The 12,437-nt window shown below is 42.6% G+C and overlaps 1 protein-coding gene across 14 annotated transcripts in view; it reads right to left on the bottom strand.

Annotated features, from left to right (window-relative positions):
- The window catches only part of CRB2 (crumbs 2, cell polarity complex component), a 67,566-nt gene that overhangs the window by 19,709 nt on the left and 35,420 nt on the right, over positions 1–12,437 (bottom strand). For 13 of the 14 annotated variants that reach the window (XR_002443583.1, XR_002443581.1, XR_002443582.1 and 10 more), the window contains 5 exons: positions 8,937–9,632; positions 6,384–6,579; positions 5,713–5,852; positions 5,057–5,239; positions 4,452–4,565 (listed from right to left, as the gene is read on the bottom strand). Coding sequence is in view for 11 of the 14 variants with exons in the window: in XM_021413749.1 (XP_021269424.1) it covers positions 4,452–4,565; positions 5,057–5,239; positions 5,713–5,852; positions 6,384–6,579; positions 8,937–9,632 (1,329 nt within the window). In the remaining 3 variants the exon portion in view is untranslated. The remainder of the gene's footprint in view (positions 1–4,451; positions 4,566–5,056; positions 5,240–5,712; positions 5,853–6,383; positions 6,580–8,936; positions 9,633–12,437) is intronic. The other variant, XM_021413751.1, reaches the window with a different exon arrangement.

The raw sequence follows: 12,437 nt of genomic DNA, 5'->3' as shown, positions 1-12,437 counted from the left end.
TCTCTGCTTTGATTTATACCCACACGCAGGTATGTATTTACACACACATATACAGAGTCTCTGTATGCTGCTGACTGGAAATACAGATCTTGAATTCAAATCATGTACCATAAATCGGCAGATTCTGATCCCCTGCTTGCCACTACATCTTTCCAAATTCATTACGTTAGTAGAAACTGCAGTTGCTTCTTTTCCCAGGATCAATCTGAGGATGTATTTAGACTGTCCAGTGTTCTCAGAGACAGATAACGATGATGGGAAAATACACTGTCATGAAAATTCTAGGTAGCACACGTATATGTTTGAGGTAAAATACTTAAAAAGGTGCCTTCCAAACCAGCTTATGATATTCTTCGAAGGATTCTAATTGAAAGTGATCAGATGATTTGTTTTCTAGAGGTTTTAATTCCCCGTTCTCACACACCAGCAACCACGCAAGTTACAAGATTCAGTCACGGGGTTGAAAGTCAGAGAATTATTTTGTTCCCAATCATTTGGGAAACTTCTTGAGGGAGATGAGGATAAAAAAAAACAACAACACTGAATATGTCAGAAGCTTCATAACAGAAAAATGTCAGAAAATTAAATGTGAACTTTGGACAGATTTCCAACTTTCACACATTCCTTAGAAAGAGATTAGTAACTTTCTCACTCTGTTGGTAAACGCGTCCCAGAAATTTAAGAAATTCTTTCCAGGCTTCAGGGACAGCCATCCCCAGCTTAAGAGCTCAGAAGAACGGAGACTTGACCAGCACAAAGTGTACGTGGCAGTTCACATACTGCAAGCGGTGGCTCACCGGCAAGTGAGTCCATTATCACTGAAATGAATCATCACTGCTGATAAGCATTTTGTGTGAGAATCAACACGCTGGATCTAATCTGCTGTCTGGCATCCTCAAGTCACCTCTCTTGGCAGAGGCCCTTAGAAGACAGCCATCTTACCTGCTTGCCATAGCTGCATGGAGTGGTGTTCTGTCTCTCTGAGACACCTCTCTGCCCAAGTATTTGCCTTGCGTGATTCTAAAGATTTAATTAAGCTGGGCTTCCCCCATTTTCATTAGTAAGGAAATCAAATTTAATTGATCCGAGTTGTTCCACCTCTTATAATCCTCCCCAAAGTCTCACTGTGGTGAGCTAGTGTATCTCTGGCTGTCCACTAGTCAGAAGATCAGTGTAAAGGGATAGCTCAAGACAGACTGCACAGTTACAAGTATTAGCATTTCAGAGGATGTTTTTGATCAAAACGCATCTGGCACCCAGACAACAAGCAGGATCCAAAAGTGTACGAGCTCCCAGCGTTCTCATCAGATGACAAGAAAGTCAAAAGGTCTCATTAACCATGGAGCTATGACTCAGAAGGTGGATGCAAAGTGGAATGCAAAGGGAGCTAGGGGTGTGTGCATTGGTGTGTGCATGTCTCATGAAGTACTCTCCTGCTCCCTTCGTCTGGATTACTAAACTGTGATTCTGTTGAAGCGGTAGCAAGTCCTTCAACCGTGACCGTAACTTTTTAGTTGCTCCTTCTGTGGAGGCCACATCTCTGAAACAAATCTGACATCGGGAAATACCCGCAAAAAAAAAAAATTAAATCTGTCCAAGTGCCAACCTACATCACAAGGGCGGTTAGAAGGAAGAAGCATCTCCCATTTACTTCGTGACTCCTGACCCAGAAATTCAAGCCTATTTGATCTGGGCCAGCACTCTTGCAGAGCACCTATTTACAGCTGCACAGAAGGTGTCCTCCTTCTTTAAGGACAATTGACAAAGACATTATGGCTGAACAAAGTGAAATGGTTGGTAAGCACTCCAATTACTACCGAAAGACAATCCCTCCCCAATTTACCACCACACTGCCTTCTGATTTCACATGGAGGTACAAGCATTCCTAAGCCATGTGCTAAAAAGCTTAGAATTTTACCATGATCACAAGGTTCTCCTGCCAAGGGAAGGTTGCAATTGAAATGCCGGTGCTCTTCCCTTCTCATTCGGGCCGACCAATGCCAAAGCCTTTCTGAAGACAACTTCAGCAGGAGCAGACATATGAGTAGGAGTGCTCACGTCATTCTAAACTTTTCAAAGAACAAATTACTCGAATTCCACTTCGGTGATTACAGGTTAAAAGTCAGTTCTCATTCCAAACAGAGGCACCAGTTTTTTTTTTGTTGTTTTGTTTTTTATGTCCTGGCCTAAACCACGGCCCCCTATACACAAGATGGATTGAAATCATTCCTATGAATAAATAATTCATTTTGTCCTTTTTACTAACGATTGACTTTTCCTAATACGCTTTTTCTCTTGCCCACAGTTGATGTGATTCCAAGACTACATGACTCATCCTCCTTCTTACCTCATTTAGTATCCATGCAATCTTTTAATTTGCACTTCTTATATCCTCTGAGCGCACATCCTTTGCTAAAGCACAAACTAACGCACTGGACTGACTCTCAGGACCTATTATGGAAAGAGGCATTGCTTTTCCAACAGCTACATTTCAGAGGAAGAGCGGTTCACCTCCCTGCAGCCCTACAGCCTGAGACAGCACAGAGGCAGTTAATTTGCAAAGAATGAATTTCTCCTTACTCACATTGTTATCCCGACATCCCCCTAAATACCTCAGACTGAAGAAAAAAATACTGAAAGAACCCCCTGCTGCCCCAAGAAAGCATTCTTCATCAGAGTAGCAAGTTCACTTTAATCAGTGGAGGCAGCTTAAACCCAAGTTCATGGTAGATCTAAGCTGCCACAGAAATGTGTTTTGAGCGGAAACATTATGGGAAGCTTCACAAAGTTGTTCTGTGATCCTAATATGAAGTAATAAGCTGTTTACCCAGCATGACTGTACTGGGATTAATTGACAAAGGAGGGGAGATTAATTGCTATTATTTCCCTGTCAGCTTCACTCCTCCACATGCACTCACTGATCTCACAGAGACTGCTCACAGACTTTCACTCTGTTAATGTGTCAGAACTACCTCAGATGAAACCAAGTCCTTTACCAAAAGCAATATCCAGAAGAGCAGCCTGCTTCTAATCCCCTTCAAGAACTAATGAACCCAAATTTGATGCAAGAGAATGAACTCTAGCACTCCTTTGCCCATCATTCTGTGTTTCTGTCAGCTTTTCTACCCATAAGCACACTAAGAACTGGAAAGGATTAAACAGATCTGCAGTGTGGCAGAGCAAAATGAAATTCTGAACTCTGTGAGGGGTGCAGAGGCAACGAAGGAGGGAAAGGGAATAGGGCACGCATGGCAGTGGGAATTTTGAGAAGTAGGATAAACTTCAAACCATCTCTTTGGACAAGATCTTAGCTCATGAGAGCAGCACTGTAACTAATGAAAAAGTAGGAATTAAAAAAAAGTTTCAATAAGACCTTATTTTCAAAGGCCACACCTGCAAAAGCAATTTTTTCTTGACCTAGCCTAGATTAGGAATCCAAAGCAAGCTAGATACACCACAAAATTGTACAAAGAATTCAGCCCAGTTAACGGAATGTACTAACTAGGAGTTGACTTGATATTCTGGGTGTGGAAGTACCTGTGAAATGGGTCTTTCCAGTAAAAAGTTGGGTGGACTTGCTCCAACTTTGCTCAGTCATTATGACCACAGAGGGAAAACAATGCTTTCCCACGCAATACAGACCTAAGACTCTGGAATGCTGCTACCTGCTGTTCCAAGAAGTTGAAGGAGTTTTATACTGGCTTCAAGTTTTTCTTTTTCCCACGAGATGGCAGCCTAGGAACACTGTAGGAAGGTTACACCCACCTCAAAAATACACAAATGCTAGATTGTGCTGGGGACCACCTTTCTTACAAACTACTTTTTGGTGTAAATTGTTCAAAACAGAGTACATACAGAATTTAAAGATCCAGAAAACTGGGAATCAATATTCTAAACTGATTAGAGAGTTATCAGTCAGCAGTGCACCCTCCCAGCAGAGCTGATGCTGTGTACTATCTATCCTCTAGTTTCTCAGCCAGAAAACCGAGACCCATTAGGGTCAGGCAGGGCATTTGTATAAGAATCTAAACTCCCCACTCCCTTGTAAACAGAGAAGGCTGCATTTGCTCACATCACAAAGACCTTTTGACCTCCTAACACAGCAAATTACTGCCTTCAGTCAAAAATCCCTGGCTCTTATCATCCAGGAGTGTTACCAATGAGAGATGTTTTACAGATGTTTTATGTGCTGATGATCCAATCTGCTACAGTTAGTAGCTTGTGACATCCAAAGCATTAAGCACCTTTTAAAATTTATTTTATGTTTATTTTATGCTCTTTTTCATTTTCAAAGTTTGTGTATAAAAAACATAGTTCTCCCAGAAAACTTTCACTCCAGGACACAGGTCCCCAGATAGTCTGTTCTTAGACTTTTCTACATGGCTGATCTGTTTCAAAGTTGATATAGTCTATCAACTAGTTAGCCAGCCACCCACCTTCGCCAACCTTACCTGAATAACCTGGCAGGCAATGACAAAGAAAGCCATCAACAAGGTCCATGCAGCGACCTCCATTCTGACATGGCTGGGACTCACACTCATCGATGTTAGTAAAGCAGGTCTCCCCTTTGAAGTGAAAATATAAATGGCCAACTTTAGTGCGTGCGTGCGTCAGTGAAGGATACAAACAGAAAGATAACTGCGTTCATGACGTTTTGCAGTTCTTTTCTGTCATCTAAAAATGCAGAAGAGTTCTGTAAACCATGCATGTCCCTCAACACTCTGGCAAATAGATTCTATCATTGAAACCATTAGGCAAAATGAAGTAAGCAAAGCTTAAGTGATTTGCCTGTGTCAGGAAAGGGAGCAGTGGCAGAATCAGAACTTCTGCATGATAGTGGACCAAACTCTCATCTTTTTCTTAAAAAATAAAAAAAGAATGAAGTATTATTGTTAGTTTCCCTTTCCAAGCAATTTCCCCCACTCTTAAATCCATGCTTTTATAGATATTTATAAACCAGGGGAAAGGGTGTGTGGTATTTCACCCATCATTCCTATCTACTCAAACCACAGTCTATCTGGAGCAGAAAGGAGGCAACATTTACCACAAAGCCCACCTGCAAAGCCTGGCTGGCACCAGCAGAGGAAACCAGCTGCTTGACTGTAGCTGAAATCACTGGGGAAGTCAGGTCGTGATCCATAATAGGACTGGTTGGATCGCTCAAAGCATACGCCTCCATTGTGACAGGGATCTGTTGCACATTCATTCACATCCTCTTCACAACGCTGCCCTGTGTAACCTGCCAGGAGACATCTGTGTAAGCATCATGCACAACTGCATTAGAATGAGTCACCCAAATATTGTGGCTGCCTTGAAGATGAGAACAGGAGCCAAAAGACATTCTAACTCATTGAGTAAGAGAGTCCCAGAGTCCCCCAGTTTCCCCAGCATGTCAAAGAGGGAGCCAGATAACCAATTTGCAAGAAACTATTACTTCATGACAGAAAAACACACAAAGGGAAAAGGCAGAAAAGAAGAGAAAGGAAATTTTATGGTTGAAGATCAGGGTGCATTTCCCAATCAGGGTTGATCAGATCCTGGGATGACTTGTAAAGGGAGATCCACTTGTAGCCTCACTGTTTTGGATAACGAAACATCACACTGGAGCATGCTGTATGATTGTTAAATCCTTTCTTCAAGAGGGCAACTCAGCATGTGCTCTCTGTCGCAGCATGCCTAGGTGCCAACATACAAAATAGACTTCAAACTTACCCGTCCAGCAGGCACAGCTGTAGTTCTTGATTCCCTCAACGCACGTGGCATTGTTCAGACAGGGCTCAGAGGCACACTCCAGGATATCCAACTCGCAGTGGTCTCCTTCAAAGCCTGTGTCACTGCAGTCACATCGGTAACTGTGGGGCAACAAAACAGAGTGATGCAGAAGCTCTACATTTCATTGTTGGGCTCATATGAGAAAAGAGCAAACTGAGCTGACTGTAAGTCCTCATACCCATTTGTGAGCAGAGGAAAAAGACAGTTCCTTCTGTGCAAACAGGCCACACTAATGACAGAGCAGATCAACCCCAGCAATCTCTAAACCTACAGTTTGCCTGTGAAAAGGCACACTGATGCACAGGTACATTCTCACCAGCTGCTTTTGCTTATCATGATCTGCAAATCACTTCTCTTTGCATCTGTTATGTCAGAGAGAAGCAAGAACAGGAACAATTTTCTACCTTCTTCTAAACCGCTGAGGAGTTCTGCTACTAGAAGGGCCCCTCTCACACGTTGCCACTGATCACTCCCCCAGTTACTACCACTGGAATGTACAACACACTAAATCCAATTCTCTCCATGGATTTCTACTCTAATTTTGGTAGGTTGCACTAAGCAGAATTTTACATCAGTACTTGTATCTAACTGCGCAAACACTGATTTCTCACCTGTTAATGAGGTCATGACATATCCCATTGTGCTGGCATGGCTGGCTTATACATTCATTGATGTCTACTTCACACTGGATTCCTTGGTAACCTGGTGTACAGGTGCAGGTGTAGAACCCAACATGATCAGTGCACAAGGCCCCATTCTGACAAGGGTATGAATCACATTCATCTATTTCAGCTTCACAGTTGATACCTTTGTTAGAAAAGAGAGAAATATTTGTGTTAAGAATCCATCAAAGTATCTCTGCACTGATTGCATTTCTGAGCTGGAATTGCAAAAGCTATGTTATCAAATCCAACTGGCCAGCACAGTGATCTTTTCTGGTTTTGCTGTAAAAACATTGAGAGCTTATGAACAGCATGAAATTCTTAGAGATTAAGGACCTTTCATTTTTACTAGAAAACGGAATTGTTTTCTCTAGACTTTTGGATGTTAGTCTTATAACAAAACTAGAAATAGTTTCCAGAATTTACAAAGCTTTAGTTTCTCTCATTTGGGTTTGCTGAAGCAGCCAACTAGGCAGCACTTCACAAATGACATTCATTTTCTGAGTAAGCCACGTTGATCTGATTTGCACGCACTCCTTAAAAATTTAAGAGCCGTTTTGATTGGGAATCCTCTCAGGGCAGAGAGGACAGGGATGAGAGGAGAAGAATCACACTGCTAGTTAGGATTATTTAAACTTTTATATATTATATAGCTCTTACAGTTTAAGTTAGACATGGTACTCTTCACTTGTGTTGCACTGCTATTAACCAGATCCAGTGTTCTAGATCAAAGGCAGTTGCATTTTGGGAATGGGAAAAGTGATCACTACCTGCTTCTCCAAGACACTGACCCATTTGCTTAAATAATATTTATAACTTGCTTTGAGACACCTAGAAAAAAAGCATTAAAGCAATGCAAAATGCTAATCACAGTGATACTATATATTAGTAAGTCATTGTATTATGAAATGTTACTAAAAATTAGGCATTAGCTCTATATATTAATAGCCTAAGTAAAAAGAAGTCAGGCATTTTTGGTCTAAAGTCTCAGCTTTCACTGACAGAATAAGACCTCCCATGCAAACTCCGATGCAACTATCTTGCCATGCTATTTTCCACCACTTGAAACTGTCTATGACCTGACATCATCTCCACGTGTTAGTCATTGCAGTGGCACCTGCCAATCCATCTAAGCTCTGCTTCTTGTTAAAGACTCAGGACTTACTGGAGTGGCCATCCTAATCCTCAGGAATGTGGGCCCCCTAATCTGCTGATTCAAACCTGTCAATAACCATGCAAAACTCCCTTCACCCAAATTCCAGCTGAAAGCACCAGGAAACAACCTGCCCTAGTAACCAGTGGCACTAGAGCCTCTGAGGTCAGGATGAAGCACTAGATCACAAGGCTCATACCCAACATCAGAATAACTTGGAGTACAAACTCCTCCAGCAGCTTGGGTTATCACTCTCTTATAAGGGGAATCCCATAATCCTTAACGGACAACTCAAGAAAAGCAGCGAAGGAAACTGATTTGCAAAATTATGTTTGATACTCAAAATAAGTAGCAATCTTAAGGCCTACAGAGAAGTTCTGCTTTTTTCCTCCCAAGTCTCTGTTCATTTTTATCAGAGTGACTCAGCATCAGACACACTCCTGATGTTGCATTCCACTGGTAATCAGCAGCATTCCTTCACAGCAACCTAACTCTTGAAACACTTCAATCTGTGACAGCGAGGAAGGCTGAGAAAGTTCATGTGCTAAGTGGTACCAGGCAGAAATGGGCACAGCACAACCACATTCCACTCTGATAGCAGGGCTAGAAGGAGGAGAGCCTCCCACTGCCTCCCTCACAGATAACTCACAGGTGTAGATTACTCTGAGTCATCAACAGCACAGATGCACGTAAAAGGGATACTTATGTCGTATGCCAAGAAACATTCTCCGGACATCAAAGAATTGGAAAAGAAGTCTCCAAATCAAAGCCACTCTATTCCAAAGACTACTCCCCTCAGCCAAATCCTGAAGGACACGACAAAGACCTACAAATGAGACAGACAGTTATACTTGAAAACACTAACTGTCCTTCTCCTGGTACTAAATCTATCTTTTATATATATATATATATGATAGATAGATAATATAGAGAGAGATAGATAGATATAGATAGATAGATATTTCTAATATATATCTATATATATGTGTATCTCCCTTTGTTTCATAGTGAGGCTGATCACACCTACTTGATATCTAGTGCTCCTAGCCTCAGATAGTGCCCCCACTTTCACTCTTAGATCCATGTCTCTTAGCATCTGTACTATCCATAGAAATCAGCCTCAACTGTTGCTTGGAAGCCACAAACACTACAACATTACTCAAACAGAACCAGACACTCAGCAAATCTGAGTTGCGCCACAGAGATTTAGTCTCATAGCTGTAAAACAACAGCTTCTCATGACAGCTACTAACACTACTAAACTTGTCAGCATCAGGCACATTGTGGAACTACACGAATAGCAAGATGTAACCCAACCAGCAGGGTAGTACACGAGCATGAAAGGGTACCTGTGTAGCCGGGGATGCACTTGCACACATAGTGATCCATCTCATTCAGGCAGGTGCCATTGTTTTTACAGGGGCGGGATGCACACTCGTTGATGTCTATTTCACAGTTGTATCCTTGGAACCCAGGCACACAGAAACAGCTATACTCATTCACCCTGTCTCGGCAGATGGCTCCGTTCTGGCACGGGTTGGAGGCGCACTCATCAATGTTGTCTTTGCAGCGGGCCCCGGTGAAGCCAGGTTGGCAGATGCAGGTATAGTCCCCAGGACCCTCCACACATGTTCCGTTATTTAGGCAGAGGTGGCTAGAGCACATAGAACTTTGGCAGCCTTCTCCATTCAGTCCTGTTTGGCATTTACAGGTGTATCCATTTACACTATCTACACATTCAAAACGAGGATCTTTACAAGGGTTGCTCTCGCACTCATTAATATTAATGCTACAATCAATACCTGTAAAGCCAGGCATACAGATGCATTCATATTCCAGGAGTCCTAGAGTCTCGTTGCAAATCATATGGGCAGGGCAATCATGTTTAGTGCATGCATCATAGAGGAGTTCACAGTTTATGCCCATGTAGGCTATGGGGTGCATGGGGCAGGTGCACTGGTACCCCACTTCCAAATCCTTACAGCTCCCACCATTTTCACACGGGGATGATGAACAACTGCTACCATTTTCAGAGCATGAAGTTCCTGTTGAGAAAAGAGACATTTTGTTAGTAAGCATTAAGTAGCCTAAGAAAGTAAAAGCTATTCTGCCAGTCACCACACACATATGAGAGATATGTTCTAAGATATTGGCTGAGGCTTAACGTCTCAGCTGCTGCTTCTAAGGATTCTATTTTTTCTGAGCTAGTCCACTAGTGATGGTATCAGAGAAATAGGAAATGCTCCTGGTGAGAGTCCTGCCTTTGCTTCACATCGAAAGTGGAAGCACTAGCACTTAACCTACTTCTTACACGCCAGTGCACAAACAGCTCTTTGCCATTTTTGCCGTGTTCTGTATACAACTGTGGACCAGCCAGTGACAGGAATGTCTCTGACAAGCCCCACAGCTCACATCGACAGGTGAGAGCAGCAGGTATCAAACAGCCAGGAGCCCACATAGCCCTGATTCTGCCCACAGCTCCCTGCCTTCACTGCGGCACTTTCTGAGAAAAGCCTTAAGGTGCTGTTCTCCACTTTAAGCATTTGTCAGGATCACACACCATAGCTTCACTTCTCAGCTGACCTTAACCATTCTCTCATTCATGCCGTCGTTATCCCAGCCCATTTCTGGTTATGTTTGCCTTGCTCTGGTGCACCTTCTACACACCCAGTTGTTAATCTGTGTCAGCGGTTTTCTATCAACTCAGTACCCCATCTGCTCCTCAGTCTTTGTACATGAAGGTGGAGGCATCCGGCTTTAGGGCCTGAAAGGGATTTATAGGAGACTTTGGTTTACAAAAGCCTGCCCCTGCCCTGACCTCCCCCTAATTCCTTCCACCAGAAGACTGTAGTGTTTTTAAGTCTTCTTTTAAGATGCAGTATCGATGGGGGAGGGAGGGTGTTCAGGGATTCAGACAGCCCCTTCTATTCCCATCATCTCTATTGCGCACCCCTCCCCTTCCTCTCTCATATGATGCTGGGGAGAGTTGCTGAGCACTGCACTGTCCAGCAATCTCATTATTCCGCCATGAACCCTTTTATTCTCAGATTCCCAGTCAGGCAGAAAACAAGGATGACGGAATCAGCCTGGAATCTCTGTAGCAATTAGGGTGGGAGCCCAGGAAACTATTCCCAAAAGATTTACTAGACAGGAGATATGAGCTTTTGTAAACTTAATGAGTAACCAATCCCAGCCTGCACTTTCCAGAGGCCAGAAGCACAGTCTGACAATAAAAGAGCCCAAGACCACTATGTGTTCAGAATGATTTGTCTGATTTGCAAAACAGAGTTCATCTAGAAAGAAATTCACATTTAAACAGTCAGCAAGCACTGCTAGTGTAGACAGGATGCAGTCATCTCAAAACGGTGCACGCAGCCTTTGTTTCCATTATAAGCAGGCAGTCTGAACCCTTCTGGCAAATAAAGATGCCCAGAATTCATTTGGTGTTACCTTCTTTTCCAGCGTTCTCTCCCAGCAGGCACACCTTTCTGCACCTACTCTGATTTGGTTCATCAAATGACTGCATTGCTCAATAATCTGTATTAGTCATTAATTCTTGTCCACAACAAACAAAAAGATTTAGTCAAATACAAAAGGGCTGAACTACACAGATACCAAGTTAAGCAAATGTGAAGTTTCTTTAAGTCAGAAGGCCCTCCTGGCTTACCAAAGAATGGGAGCAAATTAATGGGTAAAATCCTAGCCTCCTTGAAGGTCACTACAATTACCAACAACAGCAGAGGCTAACTTGTTATGCGTATTCCTAACTAGACAGAATCATAGAATCACTTATGCACAGGATGGCATAGATAAAAGTCATTTCCTGCATTGCTACTGTATTAGATTTAGCTTCTTTCTGTGACCAAATGTTCCTTTAATTAGGTCTAAAAGTGATGACATCAGTAGGACCTGGGTCCTTACTGTGGAGAAAAACATTCCTGTTTTTGGGATTAGTTATTAATAAAGGGTATGTTATCATATTGATCCACAGCTTCTGATTCTGTATGCCATGGGTCTCAATGGTTAACAACATTTCTTTTTCCTGCTTTCACTATTTTATCTTCTAATTGTAAATTTAAAACATTCCTGGCCTCAGGCAGAAGAGGCAGTTGGATGCACTGAAGGCTGAGCCTCTTTGCTACTTCCCAACTTGTCTCAGCTCTTGCTGACCAAGGCAGTGGTCATCACAGGAACTGCAGCAACTCTTGGAATTTAAAATCAAACAGGTTATTAGTAAAGGCTCCTTTCCACTCCCTGTGAGAGCTCTTCAGCTGGAGATGCTTCAAGCATAACACTGGAACCTTTCCACATCACAAGATGTACATTACCTGTGTGCGTCAATTAACCTTTTCCCTTAACAGACTGATGCTAGGCAAGGAGAAAGGTCATTACTAGAGACAGCAAATTTCTCAAAGCAAGAACAAGGCTTTTAGGAGAGACCTCAAAGCCCAGTAAGTGCCTGGTAGAACTAACCAGTTGGCCGCTGGTAGGGATGCCCATGCAACACTAGCTGAGATCCTGAAGTAGCACTGCTCATAGGACATGGATGGAAGAAGCTGAGAGAACTGCAACTTTAAGTCACATGAAGTAAAACAGTATCAAAATCATTGCAAATTATTCAGTGAACTGTAGCTTGCAGATAGTTATCCGTGCATTTGCCCTACCCAGTAGAGGCTGCAGGGGCATTAACAACACTAACTCCAAGATTACGTCACACATACTAATTAATACTGCAGTATTCCCCCTGGACAAAACATGCTCCCAGGTAAACACAGCATAGTCCTAATACTCATTCAGTGGAAATGCTAAAAGTTTTGGCTAAATAATTTGCCACAGATGAGACATTAATT

Source organism: Numida meleagris, chromosome 16 (genome assembly GCF_002078875.1).
Source record: "Numida meleagris isolate 19003 breed g44 Domestic line chromosome 16, NumMel1.0, whole genome shotgun sequence".
Lineage (NCBI taxonomy): Eukaryota > Metazoa > Chordata > Aves > Galliformes > Numididae > Numida > Numida meleagris.
The sequence above is the reverse complement of the archived record's forward strand: the minus strand, read 5'-3'. Positions and strand labels throughout refer to the sequence as shown.